Source organism: Octopus sinensis, linkage group LG14 (genome assembly GCF_006345805.1).
Source record: "Octopus sinensis linkage group LG14, ASM634580v1, whole genome shotgun sequence".
NCBI lineage: Eukaryota > Metazoa > Mollusca > Cephalopoda > Octopoda > Octopodidae > Octopus > Octopus sinensis.
The window spans coordinates 52,650,242-52,671,520 of NC_043010.1; the positions used below are offsets into that span (position 1 = coordinate 52,650,242).

At 38.8% G+C, this 21,279-nt stretch overlaps 1 protein-coding gene across 11 annotated transcripts in view; it reads right to left on the reverse strand.

Annotated features, from left to right (window-relative positions):
* Window positions 1–21,279, reverse strand: part of LOC115219354 (filaggrin) — a 255,873-nt gene that overhangs the window by 58,322 nt on the left and 176,272 nt on the right. For all 11 annotated transcript variants that reach the window (XR_005001934.1, XR_005001933.1, XR_005001932.1 and 8 more), the window contains 3 exons: window positions 19,297–19,344; window positions 16,523–17,810; window positions 751–969 (listed from right to left, as the gene is read on the reverse strand). Coding sequence is in view for 8 of the 11 variants with exons in the window: in XM_036509043.1 (XP_036364936.1) it covers window positions 751–969; window positions 16,523–17,810; window positions 19,297–19,344 (1,555 nt within the window). In the remaining 3 variants the exon portion in view is untranslated. The remainder of the gene's footprint in view (window positions 1–750; window positions 970–16,522; window positions 17,811–19,296; window positions 19,345–21,279) is intronic.

Here is a 21,279-nt window from a genome sequence, read left to right on the forward strand (position 1 = left end):
TCCCTGGTGTACTCTTTCACTACTCTTTCTCCCACTCTTTCTTCTGTTGGCCTGCTCGCTTAGCCAGCGGGGTGGCGTCATTCGAAGGCTAAAACAATGCGAACGCATTGTGACTAGCGATGTGTAACAACACCTGATGGTCTGGTCTGTCACGTGATCACGTGATATTATATTATATTATATTATATATATATATATGTGTGTGTGTGCAGGTATGTATGTTATATATGTATGAGTGTATGTGTGTGTGTGTGTGTAAGTATCTTGTCTGCTGGAGTTAAGGTAGAAAAACAGCTGTGCTAATGACATCTTCTGAGGTAGAAACACAGCTGTCCTTTTAGTCCCCTTTCCATCAAATTATATTTTCCTTAATAGCATGTTGATTTCAGTGGATTCCCGATTCCTGAGATTATCTCCTTTTCATATTTGGACATGGCTTCCAATTGAGACAAGGCATATGATTACTTAAAGGGAAGCTAATTTTAATAAAATCAAGAATTTATCTTTTATAGTATTGAATATACCTTTATTCATCTTTGATATATATATATATATATATATATATATATATATATTCATATATATATGTATGTGTATAAATATATATATATATGTACACACACACACGCGCGCACACACACACACACATCTATATAGTTACATTCACATACACACATTGGACATATATCTACATATGCATAAAAGTGCAGCGTTGCATCATCTTATTTTTCAGCATTTCGTTTTACTCACTTTTGTTCAACATGGCTAGCAAGTACCGTTGCTCGATCCGCAAGCGGACAGCCAGACAAACTTCGATGAGATGCATAATTTCCTGAGACATGTCCACTGCCGTCGCATCCAGGGGTTGGGCAATGAATTAATTCTCGCCCTTCACGTGATGTTCGCGGTGGTGTGCTGCTTATTGGAGATGCCTTGCTCAACGAACTTGGACTTTTCGGACTTGCTATTCTGTTAAGAGAAGAGAAAAACAGAAAAGATTAAGTTAAGAATTATTATTACCACTGTACAACCCATTGTTTTATGGTTGGTGTAAGTAATAATTTTACTCAATTGAAATATAGATATACAGGGTGCAGCAGAAATAACGATCTTTTTATTTAGTAATTTTTATAGTACAAAAAATTTTTTTCTTTAGTAATTTTTTATTGTGTGGAGGCGCGTGGCTTAGTGGTTAGGGTGTCAGCATCATGATTGTAAGATTGTGGTTTCGATTCCTGGACAAGGCGACACGTTGTGTTCTTGAGCAAAACACTTCATTTCACGTTGCTCCAGTCCACTCAGCTGGCAAAGATTAGTAACACTGCAATGGACTGGCATCCCATCCAGCTGGGGAACATATACGCTATGGAAACTGAGCCCATGAGCCTGGCTAGGCTTTAAAAAGGGTGCAAAAAAAAAATCTATTGTACAAAAATTTATTACAGTAGTTAAAGAAATGAAAAAAGAAAAACCATAAATGAAAATAAATTGCAGTAATTTTAAGAAACTTATTAAGTATTGCACCGCCAAAATAACATAATTCATTATGATGAAAAATGTAATTAACATGTTCAAAATGATTTTCAGTACAATGCTGAGCCCTACCAGTAACACTTTCACAAACCTTTTGACACATTTCCCCATTAATTGCAGAAAATCTATCAGAAATTGTTTATTTTAATTCATGAATTGTTTTTAGTTTGAGTGAGTAAACAAGATCTTTCAATACACCTATAAGAAAAAAATCAGGTGGTGTTAGGTCTAATGATTGTGATGACCACTCAATTGATCCATGTTGTCCTATCCACCTCACCTCAAAATTAAGATTTAACGTTTTACCTATAGTGAGGTGGTGCACCATTATGATGAATGTAGAAAACTATAAAAATTATAGAAATAAGAAAGGGCATTTCTTCTGCCACACCCTGTACATCAGGTGGCGAGCTGGCAGAAACGTTAGCACGTCGGGCGAAATGCTTTGTGGTATTTCGTCCGCTGCTGCGTTCTGAGTTCAAATTCCGCCGAGGTCGACTTTGCCTTTCATCCTTTCGGGGTCGATAAATTAAGCACCAGTTATGCACTGGGGTCGATATAATCGACTTAATCCGTTTGTTTGTCCTTCTTTGTCCCCTCTGTGTTTAGCCCCTTGTGGGTAGTAAAGAAATAGGTATTGACCTGTGTCTATGTTTGTCCTCACATCCCATCACTTAACAACCAATGTTGCTGTGTTTATGTCCCTATAACTTAGCAGTTCAGCAAAAGATGCCCTGATGCAGTACCAGGCAGTTGCTCTCGTAGCTTCTGATCTTAACTGATTGGAAGTGTTATCATGTACATTGTTTGTCTTGGTATAAAAGATGGGCAACAGCAAATATTCTGCTCTGAAAACATGGGAGGTTCGTTCAACATCCTTAAACAATCCTTATTCAGGGACCCTTTGAGCGGGATGGGCTACTCGACCTGAAGAAAATTCTAACAAAGTAGCCCAAAACCTCCACTGGCTACAATGCCATAAGTATGGATATGAGGTTATGGGTGATTGATACCAATATACACCAGAAAAGGTAATGAACGAAAAGGGAAAGGCAAAAATCCTCTGGGACTTTGATTTCCAGACAGACAAAGTTTTAGAGCACCGAAGGATGGATATAGTAACCTTTAGGAGGGACAAACAGGAGTGCCTAATAATAAATGTGGTAGTGCCAGGGGATCATGAAAGAAAGAGAAAAAGGTTGATAAATATGGAGACTTGAGAATTTGAGTTCACAAAGATGTGGCAGCTATGAGAGTCAAACATAAAGGTTATCCCTATTGTTATTAGAGCATTGGGTTCAATACCAACCAATCTGAAAAAAAAACATTTGAAAACTTTAGAAATAACCCACAATCTAGGTGTATTGCAAAAGTTGGCATTACTTGGAACTGCACACATATTGCGTAAAGTACTGTCTGGCTGAGGTCCTTGTGACTTGACAAAGAGTGCAAACCCCCAGTAGACATAACATCTTCAATCAACAATCTCACAATATTGTATACTGTGTGACTTCTATAATAATGATAATAATAATAATAATAATAATGATAATAGTAATGATGGTTTCAAATTTTGTAACAAGGGTAGCAATTTTGAATAGGATAATTTAATTACATTGACCCCAGTGTTCAACTGGTACTTATTTTATTAACCCTGAAAGGTTGAAAGGCTAAGTCAGCCTCGGCGGAATTTGAACTCAGAATGTAGCGATGTGCAAAATACTGTTAAGCATTTCATCCAGTGCACTAATTCTGTCAGCTCGCCACCTTAATAATAATAATAATAATGATGATAGATGCAACACCAGGCACTGAGTCTCATGGCTTCTGGTCTTAACTGATTGAAAATGTTATCATGTACATTGTTTTGTCTTGGTATAAAAGATAGGCTACAGCAAATATTCTGCTCAATACCACAGATTTGCTTGTCAGTTGTTTGACCGTAACCAGTTGACCATGTTCCTTAGTGCCTGACAATATGTGAATCTCTGATCATGAGCAGAAGTAGTGGGGGAGCATCATAGACATGTGTTGAGAGGGATTCATTGTGGTTTGAATAATTCACTTCTGGAAATACAGGTGTTTTGTTCAACATCCTTTATTCAGGGACCTTTTGTTCTGGATGGGCTACTCGACCTGAAGAAAATTCTAACTGGGCCCCACCTGCTGTTTATCTTGATATGAGATCACCAAGTTGCACACATATGGTTGTGATGCATGTGCTTGGTGTACCCTTATCAGAAAGGTAGTCAAGATGGTTATACAGAGCTTAGAATATTTCTATTCTAGTGTCACTTTGATGGTATGCACTGCACTCTCACTCAATAACAACAACAACAATAATAATAAAAGCATTGATGCAATACAGACAGTGGCTCCCATGGTTTCTTATCTTAACTGATTGGAAGTGTTATCATGTACATTGTTTTGTCTTGATATAAAAGATGGGCTACAGCAACCAGTTGAGCATGTCCCTTACTAGCTGACGATATGTGCATCTCTGTTCACAAGCAGAAGTAGTGGGGGAGCATCATAGACATGTTTTGAGAGGAATTTGTTGGGGTTTGAATAATTCACCTCTGGAAATATGGGTGTTTTGTTCAATGTACTTAAACAAACCTTATTTAAGGATCTTTTGTCTGGGATGGGTTACTTGACCTGAAGGAAATTCTAACTGGGCCACACCTGCAAGGTCATGTGTTGTTTATCTTGATATGAGATCACTGTGTTGTACACATATGGTTGTGATGCATGTACCTGTTGTACCCTTTTCAGGGTAGTCATGATGGGTATACTGGGCTTCATATATTTGTATCCCAGTTTCAGTTTGATGGCATGCACTGCTCTCTCACTCAGTAATAATATTAATAATAATGTTATTATCATTTTTAAATTGTTACACTAGATAATAATAGAGTCAACAATACCTTTGCAAATATTTTCTCCTGAATTATTTGCTCCATATTGTAATAATAATAATAATAATAATAATAATAATAATAATTATAGTAATAATAATAATCAGTGAATTTGGGCGTGTAATCTGGGAATGCATACAATGCCCTTCTCTGCCCTAGGTGTATGGAAAACACTCGGCGAGAAACGGAAGAAAATTTGAAGAAAGAAGGAAAAAACATAATAATAATAATGATAATAATAATAATAATAATAATAATAATAATAATAATAATATAATAATAATAATGATAATTCTTTCTAATATAGGCTCAAGGTGTGACAATTTTTTGGGAGGAGGCTAGTCGACTATGTTGACCCCAATGCTCAGTAATAATAATTCGTATGAAGACAAGCCAGTGGCTGTAATAAGGAATAATAAATATTGGATTTTATGGGATATCCCCATGAAGACAAACCAAAAGTATGCAAATGCAGTAAGAAAAATAGATATGATCATAGAGGAAAACGAAAAAAAAATGATAATGTGAGATCATAGACTTTGTAATATCATATAATAATAGAATGAATACCAAAGAGATTGAAGAAAAATTGTGAATTATCAGCATTAGTCAGAGAGATGAAGATATTGTGGAAGACTGGGAAGAAAATTACGCCTGGGGTAATTAGTGCAAAATGCTGCCTAATAGACTGAAAGACATTGGAATCGAATCTCATATTGTCAATCAGTAGAACAATGTAATTGTGTATTCTGAAAAAAATCACAAGGGATGAAGTGTAAAGCTGAGCATGGCATAATTTTCATTAAAAATATAAAGAGCCAGTTACTATAAAAGTAATAACAATTCTGTCGTTTTTGCATGAAGATAATGATGAAGATGCTGATGATGATGATGATGATGATGATAAAGTTAAGTAACCAACAGGGATGGACCCTAAATAATATGATTAAATATAACTGTATGAGAATTTAATGTGGTTTTAGAGTCAAGTTTTGGCTGCTGTTTCCAGCGTGGTGGTATCTCTTAGATACCCTAAATTATAATTTTAATAACAATAATTATATATATATAAATAAAGTATAAGGAAAGGAAAAATTGTAGGAGTAGACGAACTCATAATCCAGGTTCGTACAGAACCAGTATACATTCTACAAATTGTTTTGGAGTCTAATTAATTCCAAAGACAAAATTGAAAAACTCTTCTTGAAATGAAAATTAGATTCTTCGTCAAGAATTACATACCGGTATGAATAATTACGACCAACAAAAATATACAAAAACCTTTCATAGTCAAGACGGGAATGAACAAATAGTAATATATATTCTCTTTTACTCTTTTACTTGTTTCAATCATTTAACTGCGGCCATGCTGGAGTACTGCAAATTGACCCCAGGACTTATTCTTTGTAAGCCTAGTACTTATTCTATTGGTCTCTTTTGCCAAACTGCTAAGTTACAGGGATGTAAACACACCAGCATCAGTTGTCAAGTGATCTTGTGGGGGGAGGACAAACACAGACACACACACACATATATACATATATATATATATATACGATGGGCTTCTTTCAGTTTCTGTCTACCAAATCCACTCACAAGGCTTTGGTCAGCCCAAGGTGCCACGCAGTGGGACTGAACCCAGAACCACGTGGTTGGTAAGCCAGCTACTTACCACACAGCCACTCCTGTGCCTATATTTATGATGGGCATCTTTCAGTTTCTGTCTACCCTATCTACTCACAAGGTTTTGGTCGGCCCAAGGATATGGTAGAAGGATACACTTTCCCAAGGCAGCGAGCTGGCAGAAACGTTAGCACGCTGGACGAAATGCGTAGCCGTATTTCGTCTGTGGTTACGTTCCGAGTTCAAATTCCGCCGAGGTCGACTTTGCCTTTCATCCTTTCGCTGTCGATAAACTAAGTACCAGTTACGCACTGGGGTCGATGTAATCGACTTAATCCCTTTATCTGTCCTTGTTTGTCCCCTCTGTGTTTAGCCCCTTGTGGGTAGTAAATGTAAAAAAAAAAAAAAAGGTGTCACACTGTGGGACTGAACCCAGAACCATGTGGTTGAGAAGGAAACTTCTTACCGCATAGCCACCACCTGTACAGAACCGAGATACATACTGAATAATATTTTGTCAAATGTTCTAAACACCTCTGCAAATTCGACCCCTTGAAATGAATGCACAAGTGTGTTTGTGTGTGTGTGTGTGTATGTGTGTGTGTATGTGTGTGTGTGTGTGTGTATGTGTGGGTGTGTGTGGAAATCTGCTTCAATAAGTTTTGACCGTAACAAAGGAAAGGGCAAGATGACAGTCAGTTGTCTGTTGTGTCTTTTCTGTTAACCTTAATCTCAAATTAATTTGTTTCACAGCAGATGTTGCTAATCCTTTGCTTTGTCAGGATTTTAGAATATCAAGCAAAAGGTGGTAGACACAGGAGTTTGTTGTTGTTGTTGTTGTCGTTGTGTGGGTGGGGGGTGGGGGGATTTGTGGTTGGTAGAGGGTAAAGAAAACACCAGACGCTGACGTTTGTAGATTGTAGTTGCTGATTATTTTTGACAGAGATCTGGGCAGATGCACCAGCACCAGCCCCCCCCCACCACATGCCGTCGGTTATATGGTCTATAGATGTTGTTGATGGTGGAGAAAGAGAATGGCAAGAAGATAGATAGATAGAGAGATAAATAGGTAGATAGATAGACGGATAGGTAACAGATAGATAGATAAACAGATTGATTGATAAACAGATAGACAAATAAATGGATAGCTAGCTAGCTAGGTAGATAGATAGAGAGATTGATGGAGAGATTGATAGATAGATACATAGATAGGTAAGGAGATAGATAGATAGATAGATAGATAGATAGATAGATAGATAGGTAGGTAGGTAGGTTGGTAGGTAGGTAGATAGATAGATAGATAGATAGATAGATAGATAGATAGATAGATAGACAGGTAGATAAACAGATATAGATAGATAAATGGATAGCTAGCTAGCTATGTAGATAGAGAGATTGTTGGATAGATAGATAGATAGATAGATAGATAGATAGATAGATAGATAGATAGGTAGGTAGGTAGGTAGATAGATAGATAGATAGATAGATAGATAGATAAACAGATAGACAGATAAATGGATAGCTAGCTAGCTAGCTAGGTAGATAGATAGAGAGATTGATGGAGAGATTGATAGATAGATAAGGAAATAGATAGATAGATAGATAGATAGATAGATAGGTAGGTAGGTAGGTAGGTAGATAGATGGACAGGTAGATAAACAGATATAGATAGATGGATAGACAGTCAGACAGACAAGTCAATAGATAAATAGACAGGGAAATTGACAGATAAGGAGACAGTTAAATAGAGAGACAGAGGTAGATAGATAACTAGACAAATTAGTTATGAACAAGCTAGAGAGAGAGAGAGAGAGAGAGAGAGGAGAGAGAGAGAGAGAGAGAGAGAGAGAGAGAGAGAGAGAGAGAGACTCCAATTTCTTAATGGCTTTGATTACATTACTCTGTAGTCTGTAGATGTTTTGTTGGCACAGAGAAGCAATTATAAAACTGATAACAATGATGATGATGATAATTGTGGTAGCAACGATAACAATGATGATGATATTGATGAACGATAGTGGTGATGCTGAAGATGCTGATGATGATTCCAAGTTCTTTTCTACTCTAGGTACAAAGCCTGAAAATTTTTGGGAGGGAGGCCAGTCGATTAGATCAACCCAGTATACAACTGGTACTTAATTTATCGACCCTGAAAGGATGAAAGGTAAAGTCGACCTCAGTGGAATTTGAACTCAGAATGTAAAGACAGATGAAATACCGCTAAGCATTTCATGCTAACGTTTCTTTTTTATTTATTGCCCACAAGATGCTAAACATAGAGGGGACAAACAAGGACAGACAAAGGGATTAAGTCGATTACATCGACCCCAGTGTGTAACTGGTAATTAATCTATCAACCCCGAAAGGCTGAAAGGCAAAGTTGACCTCGGCGGAATCTGAACTCAGAACGTAACAGCAGATGAAATACCTATTTCTTTATTACCCACAAGGGACTAAACATAGAGGGGACAAACAAGGACAGACAAAGGGATTAAGTTGATTACATCGACCCCAGTGTGTAACTGGTAATTAATCTATCAACCCTGAAAGGCAAAGTCGACCTCAGCGGAATCTGAACTCAGAATGTAACAGCAGACAAAATACCGCTAAGCATTTCACCCACATGCTAACGTTTCTGCCAGCTCACCGCCTTTATGAGTTGAAGTTCTGTGAGAAGGTTTTTATCGATCCTTACAATTTGATGATTGCTCTTCATCCTTTCCACATCATTTCCAGTGAAAGACAAGAAAGTGAAGTCTCTCTCTCCACAGTGAGGTTTGAACTCAGAACATAGATGGTCATAACTAAATACCATCAGTGGATGTACTCAGTTTAATGCACCCAAGAATTCAACTGGTACTTCATTTATTGACACATGCTATTAGGCACAGGTATGGGTGTGTGGTTAAGAAGTTTGCTTCTCAACCAAAAGGTTTTTGGTTCTGTCCCTCCACATGGACAAGTGTCTTCTACAAAAATCAGAGGACAGCCAAAATTTTGTGAGTGGATTTGATAGATGGAAAGAGTGTAAAACCCAGCCTTATACATACATACATACATAGAATTCACAAAAAAAACAACAAAAGATGAAGATCGGTGGTGTAGACAGCAAACAGATGTATTAGTATAACTCTCGGGAAGTGAAAAAGTCTTTAACATTTTGAGCCTACGCTCTTCCACAGAAAGGAACACAGAAAGAAACAAGGAGAGAAAATAAAGAATGTGTAGTGGCTAGTGATCTATCATGGCGATCTACATACATATATACATACATATATACATACACGCATATAAGAACCAAAGGTCCTTTCCAAACTAGAGGCTTATAAGGCCAGTCATCCTGCTTCCCCCCGCCCTGCTTCCACAGATGGAATGTCAATCCATTGCAGGATTATTCATTTTCTGCCAGCTCCCAGGACAAGAGCAATGGAAAATGAAGATGTTTTACTCAAGAACACAGTGTGTCGCCCCATACAGGAATCCAAACCACAATCTTATAACCATAAGGGCAACACCGTAACCACTATGCCACGCACTTCCACATATGTATATATGTACATATGTATGCATATATATATATACACATATACACACATTATATAAGCATGCATATATATATATATATATATATATATATATATATTTAAAGGTGTAGCGTTTGTAAGAGTCTAGATTGAATTGATATATCGGTTCCATTCTAGCAAAAACTGTCAGATGAACGGCAACAAGAAACTCAGAGTAACAGATTTTGTTGAATTTTCTGCTGCTTTAAATAAAGCATATTACTCTACCACTGGTATTTGAGTACTCTTTTTTCCACCTTGTTTCACATTTATGTGTTTACTCCGGTATATATATATATATATATATATATATATATATATTGGGTTAGTGCATAATTATTGTGGCTTTTTGTCAACAAATTTTATTCAACAAAAACAATAAAAATATTTAACAAAAACATCTTTAAATGGCGGTCTGACCATCTGCCAAGCAAACGGGAAGCAGTAATTGAAGTAGATGGTGTATATGTCCCGGAATAATCATTTAAAGATGTTTTTGTTATATGGTGTTATTGTTTTTGTTAAATATGCGCCAACCCAATATATATATACGTATGTATGTATGTGTATAAATATATTTACACATGCACACACACACATATATGACCATCACTCTCCAATAAGCAGTGTTGTTCATTTCTAGTCTCCTATGAAAACATGTCCGAGCATGATGAAATATTGCCTTGATAAGAAACAGGTAAGGATCAATGATAAGAAGGTCGTCAAGCCATACAAATCTGGCTCAACAAATTCCATCTGACCCCTACAAATAAGGATAACCAGCACTGTCAGTTACGACGACGAGGGTTCCAGTTGACCCGATCAACAGAACAGCCTGTTCATCAAATTAAGGTGCAAATGGCTGAGTACTCCACAGACATGCATACCCTTAATGTAGTTCTCAGGGAGATTCAGTGTGATACAGAACGTGACAAGGGAGACTCTTTGATTTACAGCTATTACTCACTTTTTTTTTACCAATAGGTGCAGGAGTGGCTGTGTGGTAAGTAGCTTGCTTACGAACCACAAGGTTCCGGGTTCAGTCCCACTGCGCAGCACCTTGGACAGATGTCTTTCTCTCATTCTTTCTTCTGTTGGCCTGCTTGCTTAGCCAATGTAGCAACATCTGATAACCTGGTCGGTCATGTGATCATGTGATGTATATATATATATACGTATGTATGCATATATATATCTATGTGTGAGTGTGTCTTTGTGTCTGTGTTTGTTCCAACATCACCGCTTGACAAACGGTGTTGGTGTGTTTATGTCCCCGTAACTTAGTGGTTCAGCAAAAGAGACCGATAGAATAAGTTCTAGGCTTAAGAAATAAGTCCTGGGGTTGGTTCGTTCAACTAAAATACCTTTGAAGGTGGTGCTCCAGCATGGCCAAAGTGAAATGACTTAAACAAGTGAAAGAATAAAAGAATGTGCCTTATTTTCTTTTGTGTTCCTTTTTTTACTTGGTTTAGTGATTGGGCAATCCCTGTTTCAGGACCTCCACCTTGAAGGGTTTAGTCAGACAAACTGACCTGGGACATATTTTTTTTATATCTGATTCTTATACTATTAGTCTCTTTTGCTAAGCCACTAAGCTACAGGGATGAGAACAAACCAAGTTGTCAAGTGGTGGGAGTGGGTTTAGGGGACAAACACTAACACACACTCATACATATCTACATACATAAACGATGGGCTTCCACATAGTTTCCATCTACCGATTTCACTCACAAAGCATTGGTCATCCCAGTGCTACAGTAGAAGACACTTGCCCAAGGTGCTGCGCAGTGGGACTGAACCCGAAGCCATGTGACTGGAAAGTGAGTTACTTAAACATGCATTCATGCCTGCATCTCAAATGGTAATTAAAGGCGTCTGTTTGAATAAGATTTATGATTAAATATTGATTTTAGGTTTTAATTAGTGAGTCATGGACAATAAAGAACTATAGCAGGCCATGGTAGATAAATAAGTTGTAGATCAATGGTATAGGCTAGTGCGCTGCAACTGGTATGTTACGGCACACTGGCGTTCTGCAATAAATCAAAATTCCATAAATACTTAATATTCAATTTTATTTGATCATTCTAATTATGAATGTTTAATAATTAAATGCTGTGAGTTAAAATCAGTTTTTTTTTCTTTTTCAATATTTGTCTATTCATTAGCGAAGTCTCATACAAAATAATTTTTTGTTTTAATCTTGGAATTAAGCGGGTTTTGATTCACTGTCAGGTGATTTTTGGCCAACCCTATAAGTGTGCCACAAGTGGGAAAAGAGTGCACAAAAGCAGGGGAGATAACTCGGAATGTTTCTTAATTATACTTTTCTATTCTAGTCACAAGGCCCGAAATTTTGGGAGTGGGGGCAGTCAATTAGATCAACCCTAGTACGCAACTGGTAACAAATTTATCAACCCGGAAAGGATGAAAGGCAAAGTCGACCTTGGCAGAATTTGAACTCAGAACGTAAAGACAGACGAAATACTGATCAGTGGTTTTCAACCATTTTTTTTTATATCGATAGACCTCCTTGATTACTGTTTTATTCTGGTGGATCCCAAAAGCCATCTGATGTTTGAAAGCTAGTTTTATAAATACCCCTTGACCAGAAACATGTTAAACTATGTAAAATGTTAAAGAAACCTAGCTGCTTTTTGGGAGGTTTTTTTGCAATAAAAAGACCTAAAGTAAAATTTTTTCATGACAAGGTTCAATCCCATTGTGTGGCACCTTGGGTAAGTGTCTCCTACTATAGCCTCGGGCCGACCAAAGCCTTGTGAGTGGATTTGGTAGACGGAAACTGAAAGAAGCCCGTCGTATATATGTGTATATGTATGTGTGTGTATATGTTTGTGTGTCTGTGTTTGTCTCTCCAACGTCGCTTGTGTGTTTATGTCCCCATAACTTAGCAGTCTAGCAAAAGAGACTGATAGAATAAGTACTAGGCTTACAAATAACAAGTCTCAGGGTCAATTTGCTTGACTAAAGGTGGTGCTCCAGCATGGCCGCAGTCAAATGACTGAAACAAGTAAAAGAGTAAAAAAATAACCCTTAAAATGCTAATGTGGTTCCTCAATTTACTATTTTGCTTGCGTGGACCCTCAGAAACCTTAGAAGGACTCCGAATATTACTTATTATCAGTGAATGTCCAGTCCTCAGCCATTGCTTGTTGGCCCTGTAGTAACCAAAGCAATAGTGGCAGCAAGTGGCTTAGTGATTAGGGTGTTGGACCCATGATTGTGGTTTCCAAGGCTATAGTAGAAGACACTTGCCTAAGGTGCCATGAGCAGGACTTAAACCCTGAACCATGTGGTTGGGAAGAAAGCCCCTTACTACACAACCACACCTGCCCCTAACATCAGAAACTCAAAGCTATGAGAGAATGCAGGATTAATTCAATGTCAATGAAAAAACCATTACATCATCATCATCATCGTTTAACGTTCGTTTTCCGCGCTAGCACGGGTTGGACGGTTCGACCGGGGTCTGGGAAGCCAGGAGGCTGCACCAGGCTCCAGTCTGATCTGGCAGTGTTTCTACAGCTGGATGCCCTTCCTAACGCCAACCACTCCGCGAGTGTAGTGGGTGCTTTTTACGTGCCAGGGAAGTCTGGCAGCGGCCACGATCGGTTGGTGCTTTTAACGTGCCACCGGCACGGAAGCCAGTCAAGGCGGCGCTGGCATCAGCCACAATCGGTTGGTGCTTTTAACGTGCCACCGGCATGGAAGCCACTTGAGGCAGCGCTGGCATCAGCCACGTTCGGATGGTGCTTTTTATGTGCCACTGGCACAGGTATCACAATATTCTGTATTAGCACGCCGGGCGAAATGCTTAGCAGTATTTCGTCTGCCGTTACGTTGTGAGTTCAAATTCCGCCGAGGTCGACTTTGCCTTTCATCCTTTCGGGGTCGATAAATTAAGTACCAGTTACACTCTGGGGTCGATGTAATCGACTTAATACCTATGTCTGTCCTTGTTTGTCTCCTCTGTGTTTAGCCCCTTGTGGGTAATAAAGAAATAGGAATATTCTGTATGCTAAAGTGTTAAAATGTGTAAGACATGATGACGCTCCTATGGCTTCATCAGGAGTTAAAGACCCACTACTAGGACTCACTTCACCACCCATGGTAGCTAGCTTACTATTTAAAAATGTTCATAGAAAAAACTGTGTGATGTTGGAGAATGAGATTACTTCATAATTTAATTACAAAAACAGTGTTGGCTGTATATTCATTGTAAGATGGTGGGTTTGATTATTTTCTGTATTTTCAATAACATTAGCTCATTCCTAATAGATTTTTTTTCTTCAAACTTGTGTTTTATACTACACTAGCAGTATCGCCCGGCGTTGCTCGGGTTTGTAAGGGAAATAACTATAAAGCATTTTTAGAGAGTTATAGCCAAAAAATAGCAAAAAAATGGAAAAAAAATTATGGTAAATATATTTTTGAGAGTTAAAAAGGTGGAGTTGCGTCCCCTAGACAGTCTGTGGTTTGTGTTTCTGACTCTCGACCCCATGTCGAATTTATCGATTTTTTTCAGAACTGGGGGAACTTTTCAAAATTTTCGCTGCGTTAGTTTTGAATTATGACATTGGGCTATGTGTGTGTCAAGTTTCATCAGAATCGGTTGAAAGCCGTGGTCAGGGTGAGGGTACAACCTAACAGACACACAGAAACACACACAGACAAACTGCCGTTTATATAGAGAGAGATATCCTTGTATTTCATATGTAGCAAATACCTACCAGTGCATTCATAAAAGCTCTAAACTACTTTCTGTTGGCTACTGTATATTAATCCCAACCTTCCAAGTTGACTGTATGGGACTGTTGTGCGTGCAGTACTATATGTAGCATAGCATAAATATATTTGGAAATATTAAATTTCTAAATATCTCATAGAGATATGTATGGTGGTGGGGCGATAGAGTGGTTGTATACTGTCAACTTAACATGGCAGTCGGGGATTACACCACTGCTGTTCAGCCCTAGGAAGCATCGACGCTTCCTGTCGGCTTCGACACATTTCCTGTGAATATATAAGGACACAGGAAATATGTCGAAGCCGACAGGAAGCGTCGATGCTTCCTAGGGCTAAACAGCAGTGGTGTAATCCCCTACTGCCACGTTAAGTTGACAGTATACAACCACTCATAAATATATTAATAATAAGAAATATTTCATGGATGGAGATTTTTATATTTTTCTTAATACATTGCTACATATGTTTTGGCATAGCATGTATTTTTATGGGACTACCTCACCACATCCATAGGATATTATCAATTATTATTTATAATATCCATGGAACCTAGGGGAGTCCATTAATTTGGCTTGCATAATTCTTTAGGCAATTTTTAGATTAATGTTCATGGGATTACCTTGTTGTTTAGACTTCATCGTTATCATCATCATCATTGTTTAACGTCCGTTTTCCATGCTGGCATGGGTTGGATGGTTTGACTGAGGTCTGGAGAGCCAGTAGCTGCACCAGGCTCCAATCTGATCTGGCAATGTTTCTACAGCTGGATGCCCTTCCTAATGCCAGCCACTCTGAGAGTGTAGTGGGTGCTTTTTATGTGCCACCAGCACAGGAACCAGTCAGGCAGGCATTCAGGATATTAATTGTTCTACACCAATCAAAAAGTTCTGCTGGATTAATGGGTGGTGCTTGTGAATTCTTGCAGAGTACTAAACAGATGGATGTATTGATAGAGGCAAGAATTTTAAAAAAGGATACTTTGTTCGTTGTTTAGATATCAACATAGGTGGATATGGAGAAGAAGGTGAGAAAGATAAGAAAAGAAAAGGTGAGGGGAGATAAAATTGTGAGTTGTATTTAGTCAAATGTGTACAGACAGGAAAACTAAAAGAACTGGGGAACACACAGAAGAGAGAAAGAATCGTAGAGGTATAACTGATGTATTGCACATAAATTTTAGCAACAAGATCAATGTGGACCTTTAACCCTTTCGTTACTGTATTTATTTTGAGATGCTCTCTGTTTCTTTCAATTACTTTAAACATAACAAACAACTTAGTTATCATTAAACTAGTGTTCTCTCTCTATCCGCTCAGTCGAATTTGACTCTCGGTCACTTGTTGGATCAGTGTCCTCCAGTCAGTTCTATCCTGGGCCGCTTCCTTCAGATTGGCTATGTCCATTCCAGTATCACTCCTGATGGTGTCAAGCCAGCAGGTTCTTGGTTGGCCTCTTTGTCTCTTGCCACAGACCATTCTGAGCGTGATGTCCTTCTTCAAGGATTCCCTCCGCATAATATGACTGAAATATGCCAATCTATACTTGATGATCCCAGCTTCTAGCGACATTTTCGGCCTGATCTGCTTAAGAACTTTTCCATTGGTGAACCTCGCTGTCCATGGAATCCGCAAAAGTCTAACTAGTGTTAGGAACATAAATTGTGACTAAGGTTTGGTGGAAGATTTTAATTCAAAACTTATGAAAACAAGACATTTGTACAACAGAGCCAGAGGTGGTTTCAGCCTGGTTGGTATCAAAAGGCTTAAGAATTGTTTCTCTATTATATATTTTAACCCTTTCATTATTGTATTTATTTTGAGATGCTCTCTGTTTCTTTCAATTACTTTAAATATAACAAAGAATTTAGTAAAATAACTTTGTTATCATTAAACTAGTGTTAGGAACATAAATTGCGACTAAGGTTTGGTGGAAGATTTAAATTCAAAACTTATGAAAACAAGACATTTGTACTCAGAGCCAGAGCCGTTTTCAGCTGGGTTGGTAACGAAAGGGTTAAGGGTCATATGGACCCCAGTTGAGACCCTCTACACTAGGCTATGTGCCGGCACTAATTATCACAACAAGATGTGGAAAAAAAAAAGAACAATAGAAACTTACCCATTGACACAGACTGTTTTCTCCAAGGCAGGAACATTTACTGGTGATACAGGCAAGCCATTGTAATCTCCTTTTGATGATGATGATGATGATGATATAGCAGTGTTCAAAGGTGGCGATGAAAGTGAGGCAGGTATGGATGTGACAACTGAAAGTGCTGATGGGGAAGAGGAAACCATAAGGTCATCAGGCTGCTGCTGCTGATGATGGTGTGTTTGATGAGAAGATAAGGTCCCTGTATCAGGCTGAGACACCTGGTGTACAGTGTGTTGGGGTTGCTGCTGCTGCTGCTGCTGATGTTGTTGCTGTTGTTGTTGATGATGTGGTGATTGTTGTTGTTGATGTTGATGTGGGGGTGGTGGCGGTGGTGGAGGTGGTTGTTGCTGATGCTGTTGTTGTTGTTGTTGATGGTGGTGGTTTTGGTGTGGGTGCTGTTGTTGTTGGAGTTGTTGTTGCTGTTGTTGTTGCTGCTGCTGTTGCTGTTGTTGTTGCTGCTGTTGCTGCATGACGTTGACGTTTGCTGTTTCCATGAGACCAGTACCTGCACCACCACCGCCGCCGACACCACCAGCAGCACCACCACCACCACCACTGCCACTGCCACCACCACCACCACCACCACCACCACTGGCAGCGGCGGCGGCAGCAGCAGCAGCAGCAGTGGCGGCAGCAATAGCAATTGCACAATTGCCGGGGCTGCTGCTGTTAGTACTGCCGTTGCTGGTGTTGTTGCGGCTCGTCAGTGGCATGTTGCCGCCTGGTAGCGACGTCGTGGTCGTGATGCTGGCAATGGTCGTGGTGGCCGTCGTCGTCAGTCCTGCAGGGACATTCACCGACGTCGAAGCTGGTACCCCGCCCACTGATGCGCCAGGCATTGGTTTCATGGTGAGGTCCAGCCCGGAGCCGTTTGTCACACAGTTCACTGTATTAGTCGTGGAAGCGGTTGTGGAAGCAGCAGCTGCTGCAGCTGCCGCCGCCGCTGCTTTTGTGGAGAGGTTAAGGGCAACAGGGACTTGAGGATCATATCGATACTGCGGTTTGTAGTTTGGCCGTTTGCTCAAGATGTTTGGTCGATCAATGCTTGAGTCTTTCGGTTTGGGAGCAATGGGTTTGCCGGGATAGAGTTTTGATTGATATGTTTGGAATTCAGTGGGTGGCCGGTTGTATTTCTCGAGTTCTTTGGCTAGATTGGTGCGTGGTGTAGAGGTGGACACATATGGAGGATATTCATAGCAAGGGAGATCAAGCTGTTTAGTCAATATCATTGGTCGAAGTACACGGTCGGAACCTGAAAAGAGAAACAGGTGAGGAACTGTTATGGAGTGCAGTGGAAATATATGGAAGTGAAAGTAAGAGAGAGTTAGAGAAAGGAAGTATGAGTGTATAATAAGAGGGAGAGAAAAAGAGAATGTTTTAAAAGATGAAGATAGTTTGTGAGTGTGTCTGTGTGTGTGTGTGTGAGAGAGAGAGAAAGAGAAGGAGAGAGAAAGAGGAGAGAAAGAAAGCATGAGTGTATAGAATGAGGGAGAGAGAAAGAGAGAGTTTTAAAAGATGAAGGTTATAGCTAGATAGCTAGATTGATAGAGGGAGAGAAAGAGAGATTGGTAGATAGATAGAAAGATAAGCAGAAAGATACATAAATAGAGAGACAGAGAGAGGTGGGGGGGGACAAAGAGTGAAAGAGGGTGGTAAAAGCAGAGTTTAAAAGTGTGTGCTAGATACGAATAAAAAAAAAATGTAATTAGGAGAGAGGGAAAGAGAGAGAAAGAGAAAGAGAAATTTTGCATAAACAATGAAGACAATATGAAGAAAGAGAGAGAGAGAGAGCATGAGACAATAAGAGCATGGAAATAAAGTTTTTTGTGCATTAAAATATGTAGTTGTGGAGAAATACTTATGATGACAAGTGTTTTGATCTGAAACTAGGGCTTGCACAACTAAAATGATCCCAGTGTGGAAGACACAAGTCAACCATTCAGAAACACACAAAAACCATTAGCTTCAATTAAACGTTCATTCTTTGTTATATGGTGTTAAAACCTAAGATGGCAAACTGGCCGAATCGTTAGCACACCAGGCAAAATGCTTAGCGGCATTTTGTCCATCCTTATGTTTCTGAGTTCAAATTCCACTGAGGTTAACTTTGCCTTTCACCCTTTTTTTTTTTTGGGTGGGGGTGATAAAATAAATACCTGGGGACGATATAATCGACTTGTTCGAAAATAATTGTCCAGAAACAAAAAATTATTCCGGAGATGTACTTGTATGGGTCGCGATCTCAAAAATATTTTGGCAAATTAAATTTAAATTGTTGAAGTGAATAGAACGGTTTTTGTGTGTTTTTAAATGGCTTATAAACACCTTCCATGCTGCAATTGTTTTTGTTTCAGCACACAATCTCAGATCAGGTCACTTGCTATGCAAGTACATCTCCATAATATATATATATATATATATATATGCACACATGTATGTATTTATGTTTGTATGTATGTATGTGTGTGTGTGTGTGTGTGTGTGTGTGTGTCTTTGTTTTTGTCTCAACTCCACAGCCTGACAAATGGTGTTGGTTTGTTTATATCCACCAAAACTCAGCAGTTTGGCAAAATAGACCAACAGAGTAAGCACCAGACTTAATAATAATAAAAAAAGAATACTGTGGTTAATTTGCTTCACTAAAACCATGCACAAAGCAAATTACTGCAGCATAACTGCAAGTCTAATTAACAACTGAAACAAATAAAAAAAGAAATGAAAAATAAAAGGGATCATACGTGTATCTACTTCCTGGCCGGTATTCACGGGGCTGGAAATCGTGGTACCTAGAAGGCAGAAAAAAGGGCATTTAATGATTTTACAACAACAACAACAACAACAACAGCAGCAGCAGCATTATAGTACAATCAGATCAATCATATTAATGGTTTTTAACTGTAGACAGAAGATCAGAAATTAGGAAGAGATGAGCACTGTATCATCATCATCGTCGTTGTTTAATATCCACTTTCTGACGCTTGCATGGGTTGGATGGAATTTAAGGAGGTGGATTTTCTACAGCCTGATGCCCTTCCTGTTGCTACCCCATGTCTGTTTCCAAGGAAGGTAGTATTTCCTCAGGGTTAGACATGTCTCATAAGAAATCCTTTCTACTACAGGCACAAGGCCTGAAATTTTGGTGGGGGTGGGGGTGGGGCAGTCGATTGTGCAACTGGTACTTAATTTATCAACCCAAAAGGATGAAAGGCAAAGTCAACCTTGGCAGAATTTAAACTCAGAATATAAGGACAGACGAAATACCGCTAACCATTTCACCTGGTGTGCTAACGATTCTACCAGATTTCTGCCTTATGTCTCACAAGGAATGAAAGACACCACCTGAAATTTTTGGGGAGAGGGCCAGTCGATTAGATTGACCCCAGTATGCGACCGGTACTTAATTTATCAACCCCGAAAGGATGAAAGGCAAAGTCGACCTTGGTGGAATTTGAACTCAGAATGTAGCAGCGGATGAAATATCGCTAAGCATTTTGCCTGGCATGCTAATCATTCTGCCAGCTTGCCGCCTTACACACACACACACACACCACACACACACACACACACAATGTACATCTACACAGTTTCCAGCAACCTGAGTCTCTGTCTATAAAAATATCAAAGTATCGAACCTAGAACCACATAACTGAAAATAAATCTTATAACCAGCGCAAGAGAAAAATAAATGCAGAGAGAGAAAGAGAGAGAGAGGGAGGAGGACAGAGAAAGAGAGAGAGGGAGAAGGAAAGAGAAAGAGAGAGAGGGTGGAGGATAGAGAAAGAGAGAGAGGTGGGGAGATAGGGTGGGGGAACAGGATTTTAGATTTTAGTTTTTTTTTTTGATATGTATTCGGGGCAGTTCACTTAATTATAAATAAGTAGGAATTTGTAATGTTGAAGCAGAAAAAAAAAAAGAGAAAATTTTTTAATAAATATGTGTAATTGAATGTATGCTTATGGGTTTAGTCTCATTGCATGGCACCTTGGACAATGGTCTTATATACTACAGCCCTTGAACCAAAGTGCTGTGAGTGGATTTGGTAGATGGAAACTGAAAGAAGCCTATTCTTTGTGATTTTTTTTTTGTTCGTTTAGATTTTTTGCAAGCAATTTTGCAGATGCAAGTGCTACCAGTCGAAAGCTTCACATACCGGATGTTAGCAAGTTTAGGAGAGAATGAGCGCCATTTCAGGACCCACCACTCAACGGCATGATTGCATACATACATATTTATATATACATACATATATACATACGTATGTATGTATGTATGTATGTATGTATGTATGTATGTATGTATGTATGTATGTATGTATATATGTATATATATATATACACACACACACACATATATATATATACACACACACACACACACACATATACATATATATACACATATATATATGTATATATATGCATGTATATATGTATGTTTTTTTTTCTATAGTTTCAGCTCAGAGCCACGGGCATGCGGCATTATTCGCACACTTCAAAGTAAGGTGTTGCTTATTTTGATATATATATATATTTATATATATACACACACACACATATATATATATGCTACAAATGGGGACAGCCGGTTTATGGGATTACCTTAGATTCCCAACCATAAAAGATTTAGCTTTATGGCATATTGTCAGATCCCAAAAACCAACAGGTTTTTGGGATCTGACAATATGCCATAAAGCTAAACTCTTTATGGCTGGGAAACGTAAG